The sequence below is a fragment of the Tauraco erythrolophus genome, chromosome 4 (genome assembly GCF_009769465.1).
Source record: "Tauraco erythrolophus isolate bTauEry1 chromosome 4, bTauEry1.pri, whole genome shotgun sequence".
Lineage (NCBI taxonomy): Eukaryota > Metazoa > Chordata > Aves > Musophagiformes > Musophagidae > Tauraco > Tauraco erythrolophus.
The window spans coordinates 78610916-78638604 of NC_141468.1; the positions used below are offsets into that span (position 1 = coordinate 78610916).

A 27689-nucleotide genomic window follows, 5' to 3' on the forward strand; every position below is an offset into this window, starting at 1 on the left:
TTTGAAAGTCAAATATTGGGTTCATTTTCACTGGTGGCTGTACAGAGACACGAGTCTCAGCATCAAGATGAGTTTTGCACCCATTTCTCTATTATTAGTAATGCAGAGTCCATGATCAGAATGGGGAAGCAATTTTGATGACAGTGTAGTGAGATGGAATAAGATCTAGCTCACTCGATGATAACTCAATAGGCCCTGAAACACAGACAACGCAAAACCTTGTTTTTTGCCAAGTAGGCAGATAAAGACTGACAAGGTATGGGTGCCCTCTGGGTAACAAGGTGTTATTTTTGCATGTTCACCTTCACAACTTACTTCGTCATAGAAATAGACTCGGGGTGAGAAAAGAGTTTTGTAATCCGAGCAGAAAGCCCCTGAACTTCTGTACTGTTTACTGGGAGAAATTAATTTCAATTTATTTGAAAATTGAAGCATTCTGAATTAGAACATTTTTTGTATTTGGGAGAAGTTTGGACCTAGGTTTTACTTGAGACATATATTTGCCGCCTTATTTTCAGGCAGGTTTTTGAGGATAGAAAAGCAGTTTTATTTTGTTTTAGGATTGATTGGTTCAATTTAATTGTAATTTTCAAATAATTTATGTATTAATTTATAAATAAAAGGGGAGCTGTGAACAAGAAAAGATATGACAAAATGGATGGAAAGTCACTGATCCTGAAAAAAATGTGCTTTTTATTTATAGATTGTTCGCCACGATAGAACAATGGAACAAATAGTCTTCCCTGTCCCCAATATTTGTGAATTCCTCACTCGGGAATCCAAAAGTCGGGTATTCAATACAACAGAGAGAGATGAACAAGGAAGCAAAGTCAATGACTTTTTCCAACAGACAGAGGATCTGTACAACGAGATGAAGTGGCAAAAGAAAATTAGGAGTAAGTATTGCAATTTCAAAAAATAGCTTAATTACGCTAAAACCTTGATTTTATGCCTTCCAATTTTTTTCATTTTAATAATACACTTTTCTCTCTTCACTCCGATAACTTCATCAGGCAAAACTGTTCGGGGCTTGAGAGCGTAGGTCAGCAGAGTGTAGGTCAGCCAAGACACATGCATGCCACCATAAAAGAGGCATAATATGGAGCAGTTAGTAATGTAAGTAATGTGTTCAAGATGGTGTTTGGACTCCAGAAGTTAAAATGAGGGATGAATTAACTGGGTGTAGTTCCACTAACCTCAATAGAGTTCCACCTAATTAAGCCAAGGCCCCTAATATTTCACAAAAGCCTACGCAGCCGCCTATTTGAGGTTTGCAGATTCCTAAAAGACTTTAAAAAACTTGTAAATGTCAGTCACTTAAAAATATCTCTTACCAGAACCTCAGCTGCTTTAAATCTGCTTGACTTCCACGAGTCGGTTCCCCTTTGCCAGTTGACTTCAACCTCGTTTGACTAGGTCAATGTCCCAGTCTGTTAGCCCGTACTGGTGTGTGGCCCGTGGTAGTGGGAGAGGCACTGAAGCTGCTTGCAGATCTGACAGGTACAGTCGAGGTCGTGGGGGAGAGATCAAAGCAGGGACCCGAAGAGGAGGTGCAGTGAAGCCAGGCCAGGTACCCTGACTTTCTTATTTAGTTCACTGGTGGGCATTACAGCTGCCAGCCCTCACCAGGAATGGGGCTGCTGCTGCTGCCGATGTCCTAGGGACAGGAAGCTCTTGCCAGCTCAGCCACTATCAACTCTACCCTTTGCTTTTGGAGCAAAGAATCAAATCCGCAAACTAATTAAGCATCTACAATATGCTTGAGGGATAAGGAAAACATTTACATTTTTTATATATATATATATACATAGAAATACATGAGAGTGGTCACTGCTAAAATGCAGGTGCCTTTGGGGTGGCACACATCAGCTGCTCCCAGGAAAGAAGTGAAGAGTAGGATTTATGGTCAGAGCAACAGGGAGTTTGGATAGTCAAAGCAATATGGTTTAATGTAGCATCCTTAACGTGATGGAAACATGAATGTTGGTTGCAGTTTTTATAAACGTCAATTCCCAGGCTGTCATTTTCAGAGGCAGTAGTAAGTCTTCAGCGTCAACCCTATTGGCCCAGGTCCGCTTCCCTTGGTGGCACTGTAAGAACTTGTCTGTACTGAAAAACTGAACAGAATAGAAGTTGAAAAATAAATTATTTCAGAATAACTCCCTATCTGCACAGTCTATTTGGGAGTAGAAGTCACTGTATTGTAGAAAAAATACTCCAGTAACAAAATCATATCTGTGGGGTTTGCTTAAGAAACACAAATAAAAGAGCCCAAGCCTACACTTGGATAGACCAGACCTGCCTAATGCTATAAGCAAAGAAAAGTGGTGTATTTTTATTCAGAACAGAAATTCTTCAATTCCTTTCATCAGTAAAATGACCCACAAGTTTCCAAGTGGGTTTTTTTTTTATTTGAAAAGGTAATACAGGTTGAGGCTTGGTTCATTCTTTAGCCAAGTGTCTGGTAGCATGCAGGCTCTGTTGCTTGCATTGACAGATGTCATTTGCCATGGCTCCAAATGCTTAAATCTCAGTAGTCAACAGCATAATTTTATCACAATGAAATCTCAATATTTATCTACAACTAAAGTCTATTTAGATTAAAGCCTGAGGCAGTCATATGCATTTCAAGGAGTCTGCTGTTTTTAAAAAGTTATCTGGGTGCAGGCAAATCAGGAATACACTCTGCATACTTGGCGGGAGGTTCTCGGTGCTTGAAAATCTGGTTAATAGAAATGCATCATGTTACAATAGATAAACTTCTCTGGCTAGAGATTTTTTCGCACTATGCACATAAAATCTTGTTTTAAATGTTCATTTTAACATGTTGTAGTGCAGTGATATATATGAAGTGCTTGCCTGGGTCTTAGTACCCTCTGATCTGGTTCCTAGTCTTTTTGCTGAATCGTTTATGTGACTCTGGACACAAAATCTTAACCATGTTTTGCCCTATTTCTCTTTTGAGTCTTTTCTAACTAGGTTACAGGTTCTTTGGGATATAGACTATTTCTGTGTATTTGTTCAGCACTTCACATATGGAGATCCTGGCTTCATTTGAGACCTTTTAAGCGGGAATACAGAGCTGTTTGTCAGCAGGTGACCTTGGATGTCTGAGGATCATGCAGGAAATAGTCAGATTTCATAGAACTAAATCCCAGTCAGACCAAATTTTATCTGCTCTCCAAAGTAGATCAAGATGTATTTAGTTCGACAGAGGTGGGGAAAATACCACAGTTCTGAAACCTTGCCTATTCCATCATTCTTTGAATAATGTCATCAGTGTACTTGGTCCAACTGGGTCATCTGGATGACCCATTCTTGGTCTTCTGGTTGACTGGCACGCAGAGTGCTAAAATGTATTTGTTTGTGTGATTTTGTGTCTCCGTGCACAGAGGCTACAATTTCAGAGGCAGATGAAAAGTCTCCTTAGCCAATGATCCAGTCCTAAAATCTTAGCAGAGGCAAAATTCTCATATATAATAAACTGTCTTTTGATCTTTGGATTAAAAGCTCTGCTTGAAACTGTGTTTTATGGCAAACTTATGTTTAATATTTGTCTATTTCAGTTAATTTTAAAGATCTACATATTTTCTTCATTAATCTGTATTTTTAAATTCCCTTGAGGCCATTACTGATTGAGTTCCTGCCTGCTTTCATTTCACTGATTGCTGCTTTTCTCCCCTTTCTAGATAATCCACCCCTGTTTTGGTTCTCCAGACACATCTCTCTCTGGGGGAGCATTTCCTTCAACCTTGCTGTATTCATCAATTTAGCAGTTGCTCTGTTCTACCCTTTTGGAGACGATGGAGATGAAGGCAAGTGGAGTTTGGTTTTATTTTTCCTTTTAATTTTAGGTGCTTTCATTCTAAGGTAACAGTTACATAAAACTGCATCTTCAGGTATGCTGCAGAAGCCATTTAGTATCTTCTAAGTAGTTACCAGATGTTGTCTGAAATGTGGTAGTTGATCATCTGTGTGTCACATAGCCCATGCAATGTGAAGTAAAATAGACAGAACATAGCTGCTAAGCTGAAGATTATCTAGATGATCTGAGTGATCTGAGCTAATTCTTTTTTTTTTTTTTTTAAGTATTGCCATATTGCAGTGTACTACTGCACTGTATCATTCAGTTACAGCTTCTGAGCTGAAGAAGGATTCCTGGCAGCAGCAGGACAGAGATTCCTTAAAACTGACCAAATTGCATGACTTGCAGTCTTAAAAACATATGGAATAGAATGGTTGGAAAACCAGCTTGTTGGCTTTTGACTATTTTGTTTGTTGGGATAAAAGGACGTAACTGTTGCAGAGGATAAATGCATTACATAAAAATATGCTTAATAGCTATAATTCTGTCTCTGCTTCATCACGTCACAGAAAATATAACAAATAATAAATTTCATTAAATAAATGCAGCAGACTAGTGGGAGGCCTCTTTGAATCCAAAACAAGCTTAATTGGGATAAAGGCAGCTGAATAGTTCCGAATACTGGTAACGGGAGTAGAGCCATTCACCTCTGGGTCTTTGATTCGTGTCCAGCCCAGTCAGTAATGTGACTGAAAGTCACCTCTGATGGCATGTGAACTGGGGCTGGTGGAAGCAGTCCAGCTTCTAGTAGATACATGTGCTTTTCACAAACACCAGAGTTGGCACCAGCCAACATTCCTGTTGGCTGGCTCAACAGAAAGGCAGCAGATTAGAATATATTGGCATGGAGACCACGCTGCCCTTTCGCCCTACGGGGTGGTCTCTGCAGGTCATGGCTCCGGCGTCTCCGCAGCCTGGCGCAGGACACTTCGCAGGGCTGTGCCGTGGCAAAGGGAAGCGTTTGCACTTAGTGCTTTCCTCTTTGTGAACTGAAGAGTCGCTCAGCGTGCACACGCATCGGAGCCCTTGCAGGATGAGAGGAGAAATAAAGAGTTAAAAATAAACCTTTTAAGCTACTCAATTTTAGCTAATCACGGAAATCCTCTGGTCTGCAATCAGTAGGTATTAATACTTATTTTGAACTGCAGATTTATATAGCATTAGTTTAAGTGGCCCCAGTAATCCAGCGATTTCAGTTATAGCACATTTCAGGATTCCAGTTCCTAGTGCTTGTAAAAACAAAAGCAATTTCTGAGCAGTAAACAATAGGTGTGGCCAAATGGGATCGGCAGGTCACGAGGCAGCCTCCTTCTTACTTCCAGTCTCCCCCTCCACCAAAACCCCATCTAACAGCTGGAGTTTGTCTCCCATTTTAACCCTTCACCTTGCATAAATCCACCTACACTCACGTGTCAGAGGTGCCTGGGCTGATCTAATCATCCCAAGAACACTGCCTTTTAGTAGGTACCTGCAGTTCTTACATCATACAACATAAGCAAAAGTGCGCTCCAGCCTCCGGCGTGCGTGTCTGCACGTTATCGGTGCAGGTCCTGCGATGTGAAATTGTTTGACCTGTGGTGGGGAAGAAGGAAAAATGATTTGTTAAAGAAACACCGAGTGCTTTGGCCTTACCTTTCAGATCCACTTGGAAGTTATTTTTTAGGATCCATTAAAAGTTTCCAACTCTTGTTGGCAAAGAAACTATCTGACAGAGCTGACCTTGAATCTCCTGCCAAGGATATAAACACTCCTGAACTTTGGGAAAAAGTTCGGATGCCAACTGAGTGTTGAGGCTAGGGCCTCATCTCGTTGTTTTCTAATCCCACTGATGCTCCTCAGCCGGGTATCTGTTGCCGAAGGGATAGCATGATTTCTGTTGTGAGTCTAGCTAAATTTTCTATTCCCTTCTCCCCTGTCACTGACCTCTCAGTTCATCGGATAACAATAGAAGTCAGTGTACAGGCGTGACAGTGCCCTGAGATCTGAATGTGCTTTTTATATCACAGCAACATGGTGTGTTTCCAGGGCTTTAAGCAGAGGAGAGAGGAAAAATAGGGGCATCGCTCAAAACTCAGGGAGAGCCTGGAGCCAGCATCTTGCAGAAGGGCAAAGGGACTGACTCTGAAGGCAGTGGCTCACGTGCCTGCGGGAGCTCAGCGAGACACAGGACCCGCTGCCTCCCCAGGAGCAGGGCACAGCTATTCAGCTGCTCTCGGCAACGCAGATGCTGCCTGTTCTTGCCTGAGTCCCCGTGGATGCCTCCCGCTGCAGCGAGTGCCGTGCTCCCGTGCAGAGGCGGAGGCTCCTGCTGAACACCCACAGCTGTGGAGCAGAAAGCTGCTTTTCTAAAACCGGGGCGCTTCGGTGCTGTTGGGGATTGAAACGTGCCGCTGCGGCGTGGTGCCGCTTGCTGCACCGTCCTGAGGACCGGCTTTTTCTGTAGCTGAGCAATCATGGAATTAGACTGGAGGAGCCCTAATGATCCCTGCAGAAGGGAACTGATTAGTAGCTTGCTCCAGGAGAAGGGTAAACTGTTTCATCTCTGAGCACTCCTCGGTTTTAATGGAAATTTCAGTAGCTGCTCTTACTACCCGTGCAAAAATCAGCAATACTTTGATAATAATAGTTCTGGCCGCAGTTATGGCAAGTCGCGGTCAGCAGTTTTGATGTGTGAGTCACACTTTTTGTTGGCTGTATTGGCAAAGGAATTGATCTTTTGGGTCTGTTTCTTGGTGAAAAATGGACTCTCCAAAGATGCCTTTCTCAAATCTTCCTTTCTCCTCTATACAGGCACGCTCTCTCCGTTGTTTTCACTCCTCCTTTGGATAGCAGTGGCGTTTTGTACAGCAATGCTGTTTTTCATCTCCAAGCCTGTTGGTATTCGACCCTTTTTGGTGTCTGTTATTCTCAGGTCTATATATACTATAGGGCTCGGTCCTACCTTGATACTTCTTGGTGCTGCTAATGTAAGTACTTAAAAAGCAAGCAGAACTTCCCTTTCAGCAGAAGCAGAGATATTAAGGGTCTCCTATTAAAAAAAGCCCTTGATTAGGGCTATGCAAAGAACCTCTTTTTCTGGTTCACTGGTTAAACCAAAAAAATAAATCATTTCCAGTCATCCTGAAACAGCACTATCAGCAAAGTGGGAAGCTAAGAAAAAAAGCTGGTTTGGTTTTGTGCATATGCAAATACTTTAAAAATAAAAACAATATGAAATTTAAAGAAATATTGCCAAATAAGAGGAATCAAATTTACAGTTTCTCACATTAAAAGAATAATTTTCTCTCCCAATATGCTCCGTAAAATTGACACAAACTTGTGAGATGTTTGTCAGCTTAAATCTCTATTTTTGAGAAGAAAAAAGTTTTAGAAATTAAAAATTCTCTCAGCCCTTTTCCAGATTTCTTAACTTATTTATGTCTATGTTTGCATGTTTATTGAGCTTGGTAAGATATATAGTCATGCTCATAAGTCATCTGTGTAGATTCCTGCCTGACTGTTACAGCTGTAATTCACCTTAACACCAGGCAGCAAAGTATTAGGCTATTTGCCACCAGTTCTGTGAGAATTTCATGTACTTAAAGCTACCCAGACATATTGTCAAAGGTAAAGACAAGTAAGCTGCACTTGCCCGTGTCATATTAGTGAAAGAAAAAACCATGTTGAGTCCTCATTGCTTGTCCTGGACTACTAAACAGATGAGGTTAGCCCCTTTCATATTTACTTCTGCATCGCTGTTCGCACGCAGGCAAAGCTCAGGAGCAATGAAGAATCTGATGCTGTTCCTTAAATGCTGTGCTTCAAAAATGCCCCCAGTATTTTTTGTTAAGGATTTCATACTGAAAAGCGTGATCTGAAGGAAATAGTACATCTCGCACGCTCCCCGCCACGCTTTCTGTTGTGTTACTATCGTTCTCTTCGTAGTTGCATGCCTAGCTGCTCTTACGTAGTCTCAGATCTAAACTTAAAATTGTTAGGAATTCACTCCCCAGTTGTTTTTTTAATGCCTTATGACATTAATCCCACCCTGCCTACTCACTAATGTTGCAGAAATAAATCACAATGTAATGAGGCACAGTGCAGTGTTAGAGGAGTGATGTACTTCCACGTACTCTCACGGGCTTGTTCCCGGTGTACCTTGGGAGTTCAATTTCTCTCATCTGACTCCAGCTATCTAAAAGTTGAGCATTTACTCAATGCAACTTATCTAGACTTTTCGCACGCTGTAGCAAAGCCAACAATAAATAACAGGATTTTTCTGATGGAATAAACCTGGCCTTTGTTACCTCCCCACAGCTTTGTAACAAAATCGTGTTTCTGGTGAGCTTTGTTGGGAACCGTGGAACTTTCACCCGTGGCTACAGAGCAGTCATCATGGACATGGCTTTTCTCTATCACGTAGCGTATGTCCTGGTCTGCATGCTGGGCCTCTGTGTGCACGAATTCTTCTATAGCTTCCTGGTAAGTATGTGCTTCTGTGGAGGGGAAAACTTTGCAAAAATAGAAAATACCGTTACCCGTGCAGCTGTCTTCAATTTCTTCCTGACAATCAAGCCAAATCGTGTGTATTTTTAGCATACCGTTGTGTTGCAGCCCCTTAGGAGCTGCTGTTTTTGTTAGAACCTGTTTCTGTTAGGACTTATTTTATCTCTTTTGGAGCTGAAAGTTTGCCTCTTTCTTTTCAGACAATCATCATACAGCCCACTCCTTTCTCCCACCTTTCCCTAGCATACATATATTTTGTGTACGTTCTTTCTGTATCTTGTGTCAGTCATAATCTCTTTGAGACAGGAGTTGTCCACCAGCGTGTGCAACGGATCACATTCCTCAGTTCATCTTGCAGCCCTTAAAAAGAAAAAAAAAAAAAAACCAACAAAAACTACTTGGGCAATAGGGACGGCATACTTCTGGTGTAGCGGGAAGATTCATCACTTTAAATGTATCCCACTTTCGTTTTCTTTTGTTGCCATTACCCAGATGGAATGCCTTTTTATAATACCATACAGGTGCAATGAAAATGAATCATACAAAATTATGCTAAACTCAGCTAACTGCTCCCTCCATGCTGAGCAGCAGTAAAAGGTGTTTCACTGCTCTTGTTTTCTAATCCTTATTTTTTATACTGGAGCGTGTGAAACTTGTCAGGAGACTGACACAAATGAATTGTGGTCATTTATATGGGTTCACTTTCCTGTTGTCATGTTTTTCTCAGCTTCCTGAACAGTGGTGAGCTCCCAGCATTTCACAGAGGTGTGTTAAGCACTCTAAATTTTCAGAGTCCTTACTCTGGTGGAGCTCCTGTTGAGGTCAGGTTTTCCAGATCTTGATAGCCTCAAAGTTTGGGCAGATTTCAAAGGAGCCAAGATTTTGTGGCTGTAGCTGCAGGACCCTTTTCAAAGGGATGTAACTCTCCTGCTAATTGATGCCTACCTTAAAAAATGCCTAGCAAATTATCTGTTATTCCTTCAGTGAGTAACATGAACTCTACCTTAAAATACTTTCCAAAGTGCCAAGTAGTTTAAGCAACATTTTATGTTATCTACTTTTTTCAGTGACTGCTATTGACAAATGTCCATGATTCATGGATATTATAATTGTCCACGTTCCCAAGTTACTTCCAGGTGTTCACTTTTTAGTGGAAATATTCTAAACTCTAATATTTGTTCCTCATTTTAAATTTTGTCTTGTATGCAACGAGTGATAACTGTCTTCTCTCTTTCTTCCTTTATTATTAGACATTTCACAAGGCTGTGGATTTCAGATCTTGTGAATTGTGACTAATACTTTCTTCTGTGAACCATTCTGATAAATCATAGTGTGTCAAATGTATCTGTAATCTGTGTGTTTCGAAGTGGAAATGCATATATTATAGATAAGGTCCAAAGCACTATAGAACATCAATAGAATTGTAAAGAAAAAACTCTATAGATTCTTGAAAAGCTCTTATCGTGTTTAATTGCTATTTTAGGCCTTTGACATTTAACGCAACATTATCTTAATGTATACTTTTATTTAAAATAAAATACCAGGAAAGCCTATAGTGCAGGCTTTGTCTTAAACTTTGTCTTTAACTTTTGTCTTTAACTTTGTCTTAAAAAGAGATAGCCCCAATCCTTGTACATGTGAGTGACTTTTAAATGATGTCATGAGCTCATAGAAAGAGTTTACAGTCATGTAATTACTTGCATACATGAATGCATTTTTGAGTTCCTGCCTGTGCATGTTAATCAGATGGGAGATAACAGGAAAAATTCATTTGTAGGTACAGATCCATAGCATGAGACACTGTTTTTTAATTTTAATCCAGCCTGATTTTGAACATGGGGAAACAATATAACCGTTACCCATGTCTATATCAGGCTCATATATAATACACACTTTATGGCTTTGCATTTTGCTATAATCTGTCTTTAAATTTTAAGTTCTGTGCTAGATTTTCTTCTTCTATAAGCATGCCCAGCCGCCACTGAAATCAATGTGAATTGTGTGTTTATGAAGCTGAGAGTTTGGAACATGACTAGATGTATGTTTCAGTAGTTCAGATTGTTTTCCTATGTAGCATCTCTATATTGCCCCATTTGTATTCATTTTTCCTCTACTCTCTGCTTTCCCCAGCTGTTTGATCTGGTGTACAGAGAAGAGACTTTGCTAAATGTGATTAAAAGTGTTACCCGGAATGGTCGTTCCATTATCCTCACTGCAGTGCTGGCACTCATCCTAGTTTATCTCTTCTCCATCATTGGGTTCCTCTTCTTGAAAGATGACTTCATCATGGAGGTTGACAGGTTGAAAATCAGGACCCCTGTTGCAGGTTTTTTTTTTTTATATTAAAATTTGCTTCCAACATACACCTTTTCTGTCTGTCTAACCTAACTTTCCTCGAAGGAAATATAACTTTTTTTAGTTATATCTGTGGGAGCAGAACTAATTTTGTTATACCTTAGGACTAAATTAAATCTCTTGGTAAAATTTAATATGTGGGGTTGTTTTAGACTAGGTTTGTCTGTTGAATTACTAAAATCTAACACTCACACTTGATTTATTACATTTTCTTTTCTAAATCATGCTAATATAAAAAAAAAAAAAAAACAAATCTAAGTTTCCTAAGTATTTGGAAGAGCAGCTCGAAGTGGATTCTATTGGTTCTCATCCCACCTTAAAAGCAGGTCGTAGTATTTTTTGTGTGCTGCTTGAGGCATGTGATCTTAACATGTTCAGTAGATGTAACCGTTTGATTACTTTTTAAGCTTCATCCAGCAGAAATTTATTACAGAATCCACCCTTCTGCTGATTGGAGATTTCCTAGAACATCTTTTAAATTCGGTGTGTATTTCACAAACATCACTTTTAGTGTAGAAGCCTGGCTTCCTTAAAATCATTGGGAGTTTTTTAACCAGTTTTAAAAAGGCCAAGATTTCGCCTTTCTGGAATGAGAGATTTTTCGAATGTGGATAGAGAGTTACAGACTTGCTTTGCTAGAAAAAAAGCCAGGTCTGGTCTGTTGAGATCTTTGTGTATGCTGCCAACCAGCCTGCTGGGAGCATGGGCAGAGAAGTAACTGTCTGCAGAGAAATACCCTAGAATAGCTTGTGATTAAATTCACAGAGCTGTGATTTTCCCAAATGCTGAGCTCTTCAGACCTGTACACAAGCACAGAATGACTAGTGAGATCCACCCCGGACTGTGTGCACTCAGTTTTTGCCAGCCTTTTCCTAAATTTTTTATTTCGGGACCTAAAGCACACAAACAGGGGAAAGCTCATTCAAGACTCGTGGGCATGGTGTAGTCATATAGCTGTTTTGATACCATGTGAAAAAAAAGAACCTGACGTATTTCTTTTTGCCACTGATCCTCTTGAAAGGGCTAAGTTGGCTTATATTTGAGTTACCATTCATTTTGAGAGAGAACATGCGATCTGAAGTTTCATTTTGAAAGATAATTGATTGTGGCCATCGTAGAAGAACGGATGCGAGGCTACACGCAGCACCGGTCTGGTTCCAAGTGCAGTAGTTCCTGTGTGTTTGTGTTTCTTCTGTTGGGTTCTTGGAGATTTTTGTGGTGTGGGTATATTCTTGCTGGCTTTATACATTGCCATTCTTCATCCAGAACTCATCAGGAAAATATGCTGACCATATACTGATGGAACATTATGCATCCCAAGACAAGTGCTTTAAATTTTTTCTTTATGAAGTAACACAGAGAGAAAGTCAGAATGGATGTTTTCTGTGACACGGATTGTCTTAGACTGTTACTTTGGTTGTATGGTTTTGCCTTCATTTTTTTCCTCCTTAAACCTTTTTGTATCTCTGATTTGAAATGCAGAAAATTGTTGAAGATGCACAGGATAAAATTGGTTTGATAAAATCAAGCTGATGTACACATTTACCCACTTTGGGAATGTTAAATTAGTGTTTTACACAAACCCATACATATTTACAAATGAGTACCAAACTGTGTTATAATCCTTGAAAACTCTTAAATATTCTACATTCAGGATAACTGAACATCAGCTTGGTGTCCTTCTTGTCAGGTTTTGTGAATAATTTATCTAATGGTTTTAAAACTGACATTATTTTCATATCTGTCAGTTGTTTCTTGCTTTGAATGTATTTTGTTCTAACCAGAAGTAGCAGCATTTGATGTATATTCATTAATTTCCAGAGATGAAATGGGAATAGCTGTGATACACAGTAAATATGAAACTGTGTTTTTGTTCCTTGTGATTGCTTTGAGCTGTTGAGGCAGAGTGTTTGAGGAAGGAGGAATTGGTGGTATAATTTGTTCTGCTTTTTCTTCTCAACTTTTCAAATCAGTGATTCACTTCTAGAAAACAATGATTTAAAACTTTTTATCAATGCACTATCTGTCTTTTTGTCAATATCCTGCTTTTTCCACAGGTATTGGTGAAGCCCCCACTACAACCCTCACATCAATGATGGGGGCCTGTGCAAAAGAGAACTGTTCCACAAGCATCCCAATTATTAACCCGGGTTAGTACAAAAGTTACCCCAAGCCGATGATCAATTAGAACTGAGGGATTTGTGTGTTACTCTTCTAGCGTGAAAAGCGATGATCGTTGTTGTAAGTCGGAAGTGCTCAACTTCCACAAGGCTTGGAGCTTAGTTGGCAACTTGCCTTTAATGCGAGTGATTCCCACACCTGATTTCCAATTGCACTGGTTCCCACACCTGATTTCCAATTGCACTGATGTTAATTCTGTTATTTAAAGAGCTTGCTGAATCACCGTGATTGAACGTACAGGTTGCTTCTTTTTAACTGACTTTGCTGAGAGAAGGAGCTTGCTGCTGATGTGCAGCATCCTCACCTGCACACAGTGAGCCACTATTAGATTCATTTAGGGCCACGTAAGTTGATGTTCATGGCACAGCATGTATCAGTAAGGTTTTGCATATACTTACATGCTTCTAGGCCAAGCTTGTAGTGTAGCCAGAAGACCTAAGAGCCCAGATCCAGGATCGAGTTACTATGTCTTGACAAGTTACTGTGGCTCAGCTAAGCACAGGCAGCAGTCCAGCTGTGCTTTCTGAGCTCGTGGCAAACACAAGCAAATGCAACTTACTGTTGAAAGCCTTGCTTGTGACAGGAAAGTTGCATTGCTTTGTCCTTGTGAAGAGCTTAATTGCTCTGGTTCAGCAGATGAGTCCACCTGGTTTTACTTTGACACCTTTGACACCTGCATTATGAATCTGATCTGTATGTCAGAAGGAGCCTATCAGCTGTAAATACTCCCAGTTAAGATAAAAGGTCTGACCAGTGTGTCCTGCTGGGGCAGTTACCAGATCCTGGGTCAGAAAGGAAATTTTCCTAAATCAAGCTGACAGTGCTTTGCCCTCTTTGATAGTTTGAGGCTACAGGGTCACTTGGGATTTTTTTCGGCCAAATGTGCTGCTGGACAGGGATCTTTGATGGTGGTGCAACTCCATCTCTCCTCTCTTCCTGTGGCACAGTCTAGTGGTAGTGGTTGGTCTTTCACTACAGATGTTGTTTGTTTTAGTGTGTTGTGGCCTGTGCAGTGTGGGGGTGTGCATAGTGGATGGTCTACAGGCTTCAAATATTTACTGCCACAGTTGCCTGTGGTTCCTAGGGGCTGAAACTGGGGACATAAGTGGTCCCTTCCTATCCTGTGTTCCAGTGTAATTCTGTTTCACATGTTTTGTTCTTCTGCTACTAATTTTTGAGTTTTTAGGATCAAGGGTTTCAGGGAGAGGGCTATAAAAGTAGGTTTTTTCTCCCCAGCTGGTGTGTAAACAAACCTCATAAACAACATGGAAAGCTGTCTGACTAGATAGAGAAAACAGTCTAAGAGCTATTGGCAAAGCCGCTGCATTCACAGAGTAATCAATCAGTCAAAAGAGATGCAGCGTGGCTTTTCCCAAGCTCTTTAAACGGTAGAAATCTCACATTTCTTATTGTTTGGATACTGTTTCTTTAAAATTCAACAAGAATGAAAGGGGGCTTTACAAAACATCAATGTGCACTGTCACTTAATCTTAGAGAAGTTTTACTCAGTGCCATTAAAAATCCAACAATCAGCAATAACGATTTTGCTCATTTTAGCTGGTGAATCACCTGTCAAAAAGTAGTGCTCTACCTTCTGTCTTCTCCCAGGTCAGATCCCTTCTGGCAAAAGCGTGAGCACGGTGGAGTGCAAAGACCTGAGATTTGGTGAGATTCACTTTGTAGCAGCATGAAGAAGTTCACAGCCTTCTGGAGGAAACATTAAATGTTCTCAGTGGCGTCTCAGGTCGAGAGCGGAGACACAACTACGTTGCTTTTCAGATCGGATCACCGCTAATCATTTGTTCTGATGAGACTCTGCTGCTTCCTTGAGTTTCACTGATTGAGCATGTTCTCAGTCATTGCTCATGCTAGTGAGGGAGTTGACTGGGAGCCAGTCTGCTCTGCTCGGAGAACATCCCCTGCCTGCAGCCTGCTTCTTCACTGCCACACTGAGCTGTCAGCGTAAAAATATTTTGTCTCATCTTCCTCGGAGTCTCCCACTCTTCCCTCCAAAGGCATTTCCATATCACTTAAGTCTTTGCCTGATGAAGTGCTTAATCACTTAAAGGAACTTCACATCCTACAGTACATGACTCTTCATGCTGCTACAATGTGAATCCCACTCCCAAAGGAGTCTTTGAAAATGTCCCTTTTCACAAAAGATATCTGTGCACCTTTCTAGCACCTGATCCTGGTCTTGTGAACAGTGAAAATCTTGTTCTGTAGTTACCTAAATGAAATAGAAGCTGTGGCTTGTATAAAGGTTTTTAGTTTATCTTGTGAATGGTCATCTTCTCAAGCACAGCTATTAACTAAAAAAAAAATAGGTGAAGTAATGTATAGAAGAAGGAAATAAAGGCATGGTACAAAAGCAGGGGAAATAAATTGGTATGAGTAAGATCACAGTGCTAATAAAAAAAAATCCAGATGTGACAGAGAAAAAAAAGATTTATCATTTCAATCCTTTCAGTTTCAATGTTCAAACATTTTTTAAAAAAATCTGGAGTTATTAGTGGTAGTAGCATCTGCAATGACCCAATAGTTTAGCAGGGAAGTCTATCCTGATGTCTGCTTTTGCTTTTCTTTTTACTCAGAGTTCCTTAAATCAGGAGTTCTTTCTTATTTAATTTGCTTGCATATGGCAAAGGCAACAGATACCAGCTCCGTTCTGCAAATACCAACCACGATGCACACACCGCAATTTGGGAACCCATGTTTTAAATCCAAATCATTTGTCTGTAATGTGAGCGCTTTCAGTCAATTCAATTTGTCAAAGTCTATCTCAGTGCCCCTGATGTGGTGGTTTGGGGCTGTCAAATATACAGTTTCGGTTAACTATCGCAGCAGGCTGTTGTTATTTATTAAACTATGCTACAATAAGTGCATGAAGCAAATCGAGCGAGAATCGCTGCCTTCGCCGCTGCAGCAAGCGTATCCCTAAAGAGAAAGGAAGGCAGGAGAAATGGCAGTCATGGTCCTGACCCTTCAGTGCAAGCCAGCAGGACACAGGGAACAACTCAAGCAGGGCTCTTCAAAAGGAGGCTGTTGATGCAGCCGCAGCATGGGAGTGAGTGCGTGGTGGGAGGAATTCTGGCCGGGGTGGACAAAGTCCCCTTGGGGACTGGTGTTCCAGCCCAGCTCCTCTGCACGTTCCAATATCTCCGGCACAATAGTACCCTCTGTGGCTCAGCCAAAACCACGCAGCAGCTCTGCAGCAGAGGTAAGAATAGAATCCAAGTTTTCAAGCTGAGGTCAGGGAGAGTCTGTCGTTTAATGTGTGTCAGACCTGTGCTTGGGCACGTGTCCTAGTGGAAAGATCACGGGCGGATTTACTCACATAAAAGCCAGCCCCTCCTTAATGATTCAAAATGCTAACATGACTTGGCTTGTACATGAGTAGGTAGAGGAGTGATTTCACAGGAAGACAATCCTTTTACGAATGTGCTTCTAATTCTGTGTTTATATTGCTTCTCCTGTACGTGTCAGCTGTGCCCTTAGGAGGCCTGCTGAAAAAGCAGTCGTACTGAAACCAGTGGGAGTACTCGCAAGGAAAAGGGGTACTCCTGTGAGTAGAGATGGCAACTCTGGGTCATTAACAGAGTTACTGGTGGGAGAACTGCTTGGGATTTTCTCCATCTCCCTTCAGGCTAAGTAAGCCTGATGTGCCTAAGTGTGTTACCAGCAGCGATGTGCAAATGGATAGGGATGATCAGTGAAATTCTAGCTGCAGAATATGAGAGGCAGATGTGTACTGCAGTTGCTTTCTCTAATACAGAATTATGGCTTTGTTTAATGAGTTATCGTTAAAGCTTCTGCTCTCCTGTTTGCAGGTGAAGAGGAGGAGGATGGAATAGAAAGGACGTGTGACACCCTGCTCATGTGCATTGTGACCGTATTAAACCAAGGCCTGAGAAATGGTGGTGGTGTGGGAGACGTGCTCAGAAAGCCTTCCAAAGATGTAAGCATTTTGGCTGAGGAAATGCGTTACTCTCTGTGCATCTCATGAGTGCCAAAGTCAGTTTTTGGAGGTTATAGACAGTATTTGTATGTAGTCTGCTCTGATGTCACACAGTTGATTTATCCATGTAATTTTTACATCCCAGATGGAATATTTAATGGGACGAGCTGAGCTTGGTGTGATGATGATACTTGAAGAAAGGAACTCTAGGTAGTAATTTACCCCTTCTGGAAAACTGGAGCGTATTGTAAACTTTTGAGCACTGCTAAGAAGTGTTGCTGGATTGGACCACTCTCCTTTCACACTAGGAATTATCAATGCAAACTTTTGAAAGAGGTTGATTGATGAGTATATATCAAGGCTCTCCACTGTAGTACATAAGCTGTATTTTTAGCTGAAAGCATAGCCTCTGCTCTGGAGTAGGTCCTATTGTTTACTTGTACTTTACCAGCACTGAAGTCAAAACAGAATTTCATATATCGTGATATATGTCTTCTTCCAGAAATTTCCTCCAAAATTCAATTCATTTAAGGACTACTCATAATATTTGGATGGTTTTATGCATTTTTATTTAAGTTCATAGAATCATAGAACCATAAAATGCTTTGGGTTGGAAGGGACCTTAAGGATCATCTAGTTCCAGCCTCTCTGCCATGGGCAGGGACACCTTCCACTACATCAGGTTGCTCAAAGTTCAAAAAGAACATCATAAATTAAAGGCAGTCTAGGAGCACTTTGCTTGGTAACCTGCACCATAGCACAAGGATTAAATTCACAAGTAGGATCACAGCAGGGCTTGCAAGAGTCCAGAGACAAATAACTCAGATCTGGATGGAATTGCCCCTTGTGCTGTTAGTAGGAATCTACGTCCTATCTCACAGGCTGGGAGGTTCTACAGGAACCGTAGTCCAGCTCCACAAAGTCTGTAAACACCTGCAGATTTTGAAATTACGCTTGCCACTTAGCAGTTACTTAATGCTAACTACATTAAAGTGCTTCAGGAAGGGTAGCACTGTTATCCCAATGAATGTGTGGAAAACTGAGAAAATCAGTGACTTCCAGTTCAGTATCACGGTGAAGAAAAGGACTCGGGTTTTACGTTCCTCAGCCTTACACTGAGTGTTGTCTCCTGTTTGCCACAGAACAACTTTGCTGTTTTTAGAGATGCCAATGGGAGTCCAGTCCAGCCTTTGCAAGAAGGAAAGTAGTTATGATGTAAAAACAAGAGTGTGATGAAATAGGCAATATGAGCATTTCATGTGTGGATGCACGCACGCCGTGTATGTACGTGTGTGCGCAGGTGCATATTGTGTTCCTGAAAGACACAAGCTTGGTCTGCCCACTCTGAGCCAGCTTACAGCCGTGTGACTGCATTAGCACAGTGCTAAAACCAGTAACATACCCTGCTTGGGCGCAGAGTGTAGTAGCCTCGTCTCAGCAGCGCACAGGCATGCTCCCCTGGCTTCCAGTTGGTCGGTGTGCAAACCTGGCAGTGGTCTGGAGTATTCCACAAAGATCTACCATAAGCATTTCCCTGTATGCCACAAGGCAGTATTAAGAGCTATTATTGCTCTCAGTGGGTACTAGAAACTGCATCCCCCTGTTTCTGTGCTGGCAAGGTAATTATCTTCAATCGAGCACTACACTAATGCATCTACACCGCATCCAGTACACACGCTGGTTTCATCTTCGTGCTGCGTGAAACAACATGAAGGACAACAGGAGTCCCAAAGCCATAAGAGCACATGAAGCCAAATCTTCTTTGCTTAGTCACGTAGGTAGTCCCTCTCTATTTATGTGAGTAAGGCTAGCAGAATTTGGCATACGAAGAGAAAGACGTGTAGCTTTGCTTGAGCTAATGTGAAAATGTTTAATATTTCAGAGGTGTGCTATTTTTGTATCTTATTGCAACCTTATTATTGTTTCAGGAGCCTTTGTTTGCTGCGCGAGTTGTTTATGATCTTCTGTTTTACTTCATTGTCATAATTATTGTTCTAAACCTAATCTTTGGAGTCATCATTGATACATTTGCTGATCTCAGGAGTGAAAAGCAGAAAAAGGAGGAAATACTAAAGACAACCTGTTTCATCTGTGGTAGGTGTTAGTGAGCTATTGAGACATTTAATGAGTAAAGGAGTAAAATGAACTATTCCTCAATAAATAACGCATGAACCTAAGGGGTGGTTATCTTCTACAAGGAAAGTCTGTAAAAGTGTCAGAGTTTGGTTCCAAATTTATTGCCTCTCAGTAGGAAAAAGATTTCGTTTAGGAGTCAAAAGTTAGCTTTGCTAAGAGGTGGCTTCACAGTCTCTACCCAGGATCTGAGGGAGAAGAGCCATGTCTCACACTCGCATCATCACCACTAATGGAGATGATCACCACTAATGGAGATGGTGCAGCTGCTGACTTTATTTCACAAAGCGTGATGCAGATGAAAGTACAGCTTGCTATTTCACAGCACAGTGCATTCCAGAAGGGTAACAGCGGCAAAATCTCCCTGTTTCGGAAGGTGATATGAAACAGGGAAGAAAAGAATTAAATTAAAATCATCCCCACTTAACCCATGGATAAATCGCGCTTATTTTGAGGTGCGCTCACAAAGAAGGGCAGGCTTTCGCTCCCTTAGGGGACTTTAGAAATACCTTCTTTCTTGTAGGCTGGGTGGTGTTTCCATGGTTGTACTGACAGGGATGAACGTTGTGCAGAGGACAGCGGATTTAGTGTCTGTGGAAGGCTCCACAAGAGATCCAGGGAGGAAAGCTGTAACGGAGGCAGACATTTGAATCCTGCCCTTCCTCACCGTGGTACTCTTCTTCAGAGATTTGACCGGTTACACGAAAAAAAAATAGACATTTCTTATGAATGCAGCTCTGTAAAGACTGTGTGACTACAAAGCTGCAGAGGCTCACCCTGGCTGCTAGGTTTAAGCGCACAAACAATCCCACCGCAGCTTAAGTGGGACTATTCACACGCTCGATGCTAAACGTGTGCATAAATCTTTGCAAGATCAGGACCTAGATTGCACGCTCTGTGCTTACCAGTATACATTTAGAAAGAATCAGAGCCAGCACTTGTAAAGTGCTTTATAGCCCTCAGCATAGAAGGCACTGTAAAACTGTAACGTATTTATTATATTGTTATTGTTATTAAGAGGAAATATCACAAAAGAGAATAAACACTGCACTGAAAGAATTCTGTCAGGAATGCCTTCTGGCCTGGTATTTCGTGCCTGGCAGTTACTGTATGCGGTTATGGCTTTTAAATTAAGATCCTTCAAATTTATGATCCTTTAAATTAAGTTAGGTTCCTTTCTCTAACATATTTAACAGATTTGGGTATTTTTATGTTGAAGTTTATTTTTCTGCATTATGTTCATTTCTTTTTGCAGGACTGGAGAGAGACAAATTTGATAACAAGACCGTTTCGTTTGAGGAGCATATAAAGTCAGAACACAACATGTGGCATTATTTGTACTTTATAGTTCTTGTCAAAGTTAAAGATCCAACTGAATACACTGGCCCGGAGAGCTACGTGGCGCAAATGATTGTGGTAAGTCAATTTGGGCATGTGCTTTATGCAACTGGGAGATGCTCCTTGCAGCTAGAGCAGAGAATATCTTTCTTTTGCCCTCTCTCTGAACAATAGGAGGCATCGATCTGTATTTTTAAAGATCTTTTCACGTGTCTTAGACAGTCTGCAACAAAGCCCACTCTTAAACATAATGAAAAAGACGAAGGCAGAGGCCACAGTCTCTGTTTTGGCGTTCGTGCTCTCATGCTTTGTGGGTTCTGCTGCCTCATTAGCCAAACCAGGGGCAGAAGAGCATGCATCATAACATCTGCTGCTGCTCCGGCTTTGTCCAGTATCTCTGGGCTGCTGTCCAGCAAAATAACATCTCCTGCTGAACACTGAAACGCAGGGTCAGTGTTGAGGGCTGGTGCTTTTCTCCTATGACTGCTCTGAACAAGCTTTTGAAAAGACCAAGAAGAGCTGCTGCAGGGATTTGAAGAGCTACAGAAACTGCCTGGTGAAGCAGTGAGAGTGTGACTTGGGTTCAGAGTGGGAAATTTGATGATGCTGGGGCAGAGAAGTTCGATGACATTTCATTTCCAGCCTGCTACCAAAGAGGGTTCGTTCTGGTGAGGGAAAGGGATGGGTCATGAAGGCTGCCTGGCTTGGGACTTCATTTTTGAGGAATCCTTCCTACCTGCTGGGATATTCTGGTGCAGCATTTTCTTCCCATGGACTTGCTGGCAGGTATTGCACTGCTCAGGGACTGTGGTTGCAGAGCTGGCATATATCTGAATCCCAGAGGAGAGTGTAACCAAATGCGCATCAGGCTTTGCTGTTTATGCGTTTCTGGAGCCACGTTTCTTATTGAGAGTATCTGCTCTGTTATCCCTCATCGGGCCTTTGATTATACATACTACCCAGCCTCACTCGTGAGATGCTGAGTGCCCTTTTAGTCCTCAGTTTAGCCAAGGGGAAGATTCTTCTCCTTTAACTTCAGCTGTCTTCAAGTCAGGCGCCTGGTTTAAATCGATCCCAGCTCCCTGCCTTGTCAGTGCAGAAAGCTGGGTTATTTATCCTGCCTTAAGACTGGTGTCTAGGATAGCTGGGGTGACTCACCCTGATGTCGCCTTTCTCACTCTGTTGAGAGCCTAAATGATTAGTTTAGACAAGATGCCTAATTGGGAGCTCACTAAAATTAGAGGAGATGACTCCCAACCACCGCACAGGCTTACACGGAGCTCACCTTGAAGACTTGCATTAGTGGAACGGCTCGTGTTTAGACAGGAGTGCATGCTTGAATGCTGCAATGAAATGGAGCTTTCGTAAGCGCCATTACCGCTACACGGGAAGGTGGTGTGGCAGGTGATGGGAATTCAGTGCTTTGATATGGAGGAACGGCCTATGTCCATGGGAATTTTGAACCGCCATTCTCATTGCCCAGCTCACAGCGTTTATAGCGTTAGGCAGTAATGGATCTACACTTCTGCAGTATGATGGGTGAGATAGATAGAAAAACTGTAACAAAAGCTTGTATCCTCTGTTCCATTACAACAAATTATTCATAGTGGCAAGTTGTCCTCTTAAAAATATTTTAGCTTATCTCAGAAATGCACTTAAATTCGTGGAATCAATAATGTCTCCAGACTCGTTTGTCAACTCCTTCTCTCTACTACTCTTCCTCTCCCTGCAATGTTTGTAATGATATTAAACTTTGTGAGTATGTATGTTAAGTATTAATGTTTAATTCCAAGGGATGCATTAATATTCATACTAGGTGTATTCATCCTGTGGCAGCAGTGGTTTGACTTTTCTGATGTAATTCACTAATGCGTTTTACGTTTGCATTAATGGTGGAACTCCAGTTTGAATATCTAAAATATTAACAGAAAAGCACCAAAACACATGTGACCTCAAGCACTGAACTGATTTCTCAAAGCCCCTGTTTCTCTGTGGCGGAATGCTGGTGGTTTAAGTGGTTAATAGTAATGAAGATTATGGGATTATTAAGACCTCCTTCGGAGAGCTTGGTTTTTCCATGGGTGCATATAGTTAATGGCTGTTCTGGATGACGGGAGAGGTACTTGTGGACCTTGAAGTGTAAAGCTCAAATGGAATGGAATGGAAGAGGGAATGGAGGAGTGGGGAACAAAAAGAGAAACAAATGTTTGAACAAACTACAAGTGGCCAGTGTGGGATTAGTAATTGTATCTTTGTGTAATTTAAATTCCCCAGTACAAAATCTAGGGAAGGTGTGCTGCAGAAATACTAGTGCTGCATAGAAGAAGCAATTGGAGCTGCTTAAGTGAACAAAAAAGGACTCTTTCTCTTGGAGCCAGAGAGATTACTGTATACCAGACAGTACAAGGAATATTAAGAAATGAAAGAAAATAATCTGACTGAAAGAGTGGAGTAATCTGGAAGTATGATATTCAACTGGAAGAAGAGACTTAGAGATACAGCCTTGTTTATGACCAAAGAAGAGTCAAAAGGAAAACACTCAGAGGTAGTTTTGCAGCTGTCAGCTATATGAGTTGATGTAGTGAACGTGTTTGGTGTGTTTCAAGCACAGCTTGATAGTAATGGAACTACATGCAAAGCATGTGAGATGTACTACATTCCATGCAGAAATTAAGCCTGAGGTATGGTTTTTGTCCTGAAGATAGAGAGAGAAGCTGACTCAGAGTTTGTGACAGACTGAAAGCTGAGCGACCATTCTTGTGATGCTGGGAGAGGTGACCAACCCCCTGGTAAGAGACCAAGTTCTGATTAGGATCTGGCACAAGAGAGGCAGACTTCAAATTAACCTTTTGCAAGGGAACTGAGGCTTGCCAGTGGGACTGACTCATTGCTGAATGAGGCTCACTAGGGGTGCATGGGAATGTGACAAGTATTTACTAAAATAGGGTGGCTGGAAGAACAGGGCAGCCTCAGGACCGTTTTGAAGGGGACAAAGTGGCATGAGATTTTATATTTCAGGTGTTGCGGAATATGGCTGAAAAAACTCCATGAATCATACTCCTGGAAAAGCTTTCTTAGCTCTGCTAGTTTTTATTATGATTAGGAATGCCTTTTATGACTGCTTCTGTAGCTTTAATGGATAAAACCCAAATTCTGTGTTTTCACAGCCGGATTACTTAAAGAGAATTTCTACCCAAATACGATCTTCAAGGCTCAAATCCATCCTTAAATACACGTAGGTCAAAATTTTGGAGTATACTGCAGTAACTTCTTTAATAGAAAGTAGAGTTTAGCTACAAGTATCATCCTCACTACCCCTACAACTGTAGTTAGGAGCCAATTATTATTTGTACTTGTCTACTACTGTCTTGCAAACTATTGCAAAAAGTAACATTGACGTGGTTATCAGTGTTAACTCAGCACCAGGGGAAACGTCTATAATTTCTGATAGTCTCTTTTCTCCATTTTCCAGACCCATCAGGACCCAAAAATATGACTGTCTGTATTGTGACTCAGTCTTTTTTATGTATCATTTAACCAGCAAGCAGTGAAGCATCTGTTTTGAAGGTTTGCTGTTAGCATAACTGGAAAAAAACGGGAATACTGTGGTTTTCTTGTTTTGGAATACTATTTGAAAGGCTGGATTCCAAAAGAGATGGGAATTATTTACACATCTTAACTTCACTTTCCCAGTTTTCCAGTTCAGGAGGCAGAAAAAAATTTGTAGGTGATGTTGTACACGCCCCTCACTCAAAGGTAATATTTTTGCAGGTTTCCAAGTTCACTGATATTTCTGTTCCAGCGGTGGCTTGTTTCAAGGCATTCCTGTTATCTTGCACATCTCTGGCCCCAAAAGACCTTGGGGCAGAGGTCTTATTTTGCTTTCTTCCTCTGGACTGTGGACATCGGCTGCAAACTCCTGAAGTTCCCTGGGATTTTGATTTTCCCAGCAGCTCTGTATTTGCTTCAGTTCTTAGCATACTGCTTTGAGCAGTGACAGAAGTAATCAGTAGCTATCCAGCTTTCATAAAGTGAGGTATTATTCTTTCTTTTTTTTCTCTTTTTAGAAAAAAAGCATCAAGCATAAAATGTATTGTAAAGCAAGACACAGTTTATACACCTCTAGCTTTTCAGACAGTTACTTTATGGAGATGTTGGTGGGAATAAAGCACTTCAGATCTTCCAGTGATGCCCATTCTTCTTGCACACTATCTTCTATCAGTTATCATGTGAAATATTAATGAATATTAAATCCGGGCAGTAGGTTTTATTATTTGTTTGTTATCCAGGCCTCTTTTATGAAGTCAGACAGGTATTATACAATACCCAAAAAGACAGAAACTTTGAAAAGCTGGCTACATGCCTTGCATTTGCACTGAGGACCTGCATGAATGATTCCCCTATTGAATTTTCATTCCTGTAGAAAAAAAACTTCTTATCTGACCTATTTGACCAGAAATACCATTCCTAGAAAAAATCTCTCTGATGCACATAACTTGTATTACATCAATACAGCAATCTTTGAATGTTCCTTGTGCCCATTTGTCAGAGGAGACAGTTAAATGCAATAACTGGAACAGTGAAGGTTAACATCCAAATTTTTAGACTTCTCTTTTCAGAGGTGCAATCTGTACACGCAGATTTCAGCCCAGCTTTGGTAGCTGCAAATAGATAAATGGAGGCAAAAAATATAGATGATTAGTTACTGAATTTTTTGCAGCAAAACGGGGAGATATGAATTAGCCTATGATTTGTGCCTCCATTCATTTGCAAAAATAAAAGGCTATTGGCATAGTAATTAAATGAATTATTTTGCCCATGGGAAGAATGAATGACGGACTCTAGCAAACGAAGCCCTAAAAGTTTTGTTCTCGCGTGCCCTGTCCACAGTTCTTAGCAAGTTTCATAATGGATTTTATCAGCATTAGTGCTACCTGTCATAACTACATAATTACAGCACCTAATTATATTATTACTTATTTACTCTAATTATGTAATTGGATGTAATTGGTGCAATTACATAACTCCTCAGTCAGCTGAAAACTGCTCTAAAACCAGCCTACGTTTGCAAGTGTAAAGGATACTGCCATGCGTTAGACCGTCTCCCTAAAGCAAGGCAATCTTCAGTAGGAAATTAAAGGTTCCATCCTCCTACCATCGCAGTCGTTGGGACCTTGAGCCTTTTATGCCGTGATGGTATCGTAAAAGTATCCTTCACATCTTGATTCATCTGTAAACGTGTCCCCCTTGAATGGCAAGTTCCTAATCTTAAGTCTCTCCTCAGGCTACTCAGGATCTCCGCACATCCACTGAAATCAAAAGCGCAATTCCCATCAACATTATCAGGACGAGATAGAAGAGACAGGTTGAGCAGCACCAGCCTTAAATGCAGTGAAAATCAGAAAAATAGTTATTTTCTTTACTTACTCAGTTCTTTTAAAGGCACTTTTCTGTCACAGCAATGGCCTGTCATTGGTAATGTGACAAAATATTTTAACTGCTTCATTTTAAACATTTCAAAGTTTCTTTTTGAAAGCGTCAGCTTTTTTCTTCTTTTTCTTTTTGTTTTAATTATTAAATGCAAGAAGTATTTGGCAAGATGCCTTGGCCATTTCCATGTCATGAGGAAAAATGCACTCCCTATTTTCAAAAAATCTAGTGTTTTTTTTTAAAAAAAAAAAAAAACAACAAACCACTGACATTTGAAAATTTATCTGAATTTAGTACTCCCTTGAGCTGGTGCTGTTGTCTCTCTTCTTCCAGCCTCCAGCCTCATGTTTTTGCCTTCTTCTTCTATTAGATACCCAGAAGCGGGTATTAAATTCAAAAGCAACACTGGGAATAACGCCAGATGAGCCATTGAGAAGCCTCACAATAGTTGTCATTCTGCCCATGCTGTGTGCTGGGCAGCGCAAGCCCTTTTCCCTCGGCATCCTTCTCTCTCCTGCCTCGCTGCTCCGCTTTTTGCCATGCTCCCACCTCGGGAGCGGAGGTATGATGTGAGCCATGGCAGCACGTAACTGCTCCCTGCGTTCACGTCTCAGCAGCGATGCTGCGAGTCCTGGCCAGAGTCGCTCCAGGTTGGCTGTGACCCTCCAGCATAGCAGCAGGGACAGGGGACAAGCTCCCTCCTGGAGCCGGAGTTGCTTGCGTATAGTCCCTGGCACACCCGTGTGTGGCCTGCAAAGGGATTTTTTTCATTTTAGCCAACCTCAGCAGAAGTAGCTGACTGTCAAAACGGCAAAAGCGTGAGCCAAGCGGAGTCTGCAGAGCCTGAGGGCTGTGGGCCGAGAGCCTGGCTGCCCGTCCGTTCGCACCGTGGGGCAGTGAGAGGTTGTCCCAGGGTTCATTAGTGAACGTAAAGTCACCTCACTGATGCCAATTCCTGGTGCGCACCCCTAACCTGATGTCCAACGTGTTCAGTGGCCATCCCCGAGCAAACCATGGGGAACCTCGGCTCTAGAGGAGGCAGGTCCAAAGCAAATACAGACAGGAGAGGTGAAGGCAGTGAAAAAGTGCTGTGAGGAAAGGGGAAGAGCATGCTGACAGCTGGCAGGCGAGGAGGAGCGGGGTTTGTGGAACAAGCTGTTCTTTACTGCTGTCGATTTTTGTCAAAGAATGTAATAAAATAATATGTACCAAGAGGGCTGTTGACCTCAGCTCTTTAAAATATCACCTCTTAGGAGAAGAAAAAAGTTCTGACATCCAGGATTTTTCTATTCTGTTACCTATCATCTTTCTGAATTTTGGAGGCAAAAGTTTTCCCTGCTAGTTTTTATCTCTAGTCTATAGATGTTCTTATTACATCCGAGGATCGCTAAACACCATACAGGTAGAGGGAATGACCTAAACCAGAGAAATGTCAACCCAAGGTAACATGAACGCTGCAGAAGGGACACTTGGGTTGTCGAAAAGACACCCCGAGTGTTTTTCACATGCACTCTGGTGATTCATCCTAGACAATTTAAGAAGTTTCCTCCCCCACATGTCCACCATACCCTTCTGTTGCAATTAACCACAACAATAGCAGAGGGGGGAAGGACAAGCGATGTGTTTGTTCGCTCCTGAGCTTCTGCAGTTCGCAGCCCAGAGTACTAATGTGAAAATTGATGGCCGTTGAAGTCACGCCAGTCTGAACTGCACTGGTTGAGGAGAGGACACCGTACCGATTCTGCTGCCTCTTTTTAGGTAGGATAATATCAGCAGGGAGAAAGGGCGCACAGCTGATAGGGGTGACCCCTTCAGCTGCTACAGCTAAATCTGCCAGGGACGGTGAGCTGCGATTCTTAAACTGGCTCACTATAAATAAACTGTATTTTTAAGGCTTCTACCTTATCATAAATTCTAGTTCAACATGATGTTTCTGATCTGGCA

At 41.5% G+C, this 27689-nt stretch overlaps 1 protein-coding gene across 1 annotated transcript in view; it reads left to right on the forward strand.

Annotated features, from left to right (window-relative positions):
- ITPR2 (inositol 1,4,5-trisphosphate receptor type 2) overlaps positions 1–27689 on the forward strand; it is a 261956-nt gene that overhangs the window by 218488 nt on the left and 15779 nt on the right. The window contains exons 47-55 of the mRNA XM_086611258.1: positions 704–896; positions 3690–3815; positions 6656–6831; positions 8162–8326; positions 10481–10676; positions 12763–12855; positions 16717–16844; positions 18773–18938; positions 20233–20393. Of these exons, the coding sequence (XP_086467384.1) occupies positions 704–896; positions 3690–3815; positions 6656–6831; positions 8162–8326; positions 10481–10676; positions 12763–12855; positions 16717–16844; positions 18773–18938; positions 20233–20393 (1404 nt within the window). The remainder of the gene's footprint in view (positions 1–703; positions 897–3689; positions 3816–6655; positions 6832–8161; positions 8327–10480; positions 10677–12762; positions 12856–16716; positions 16845–18772; positions 18939–20232; positions 20394–27689) is intronic.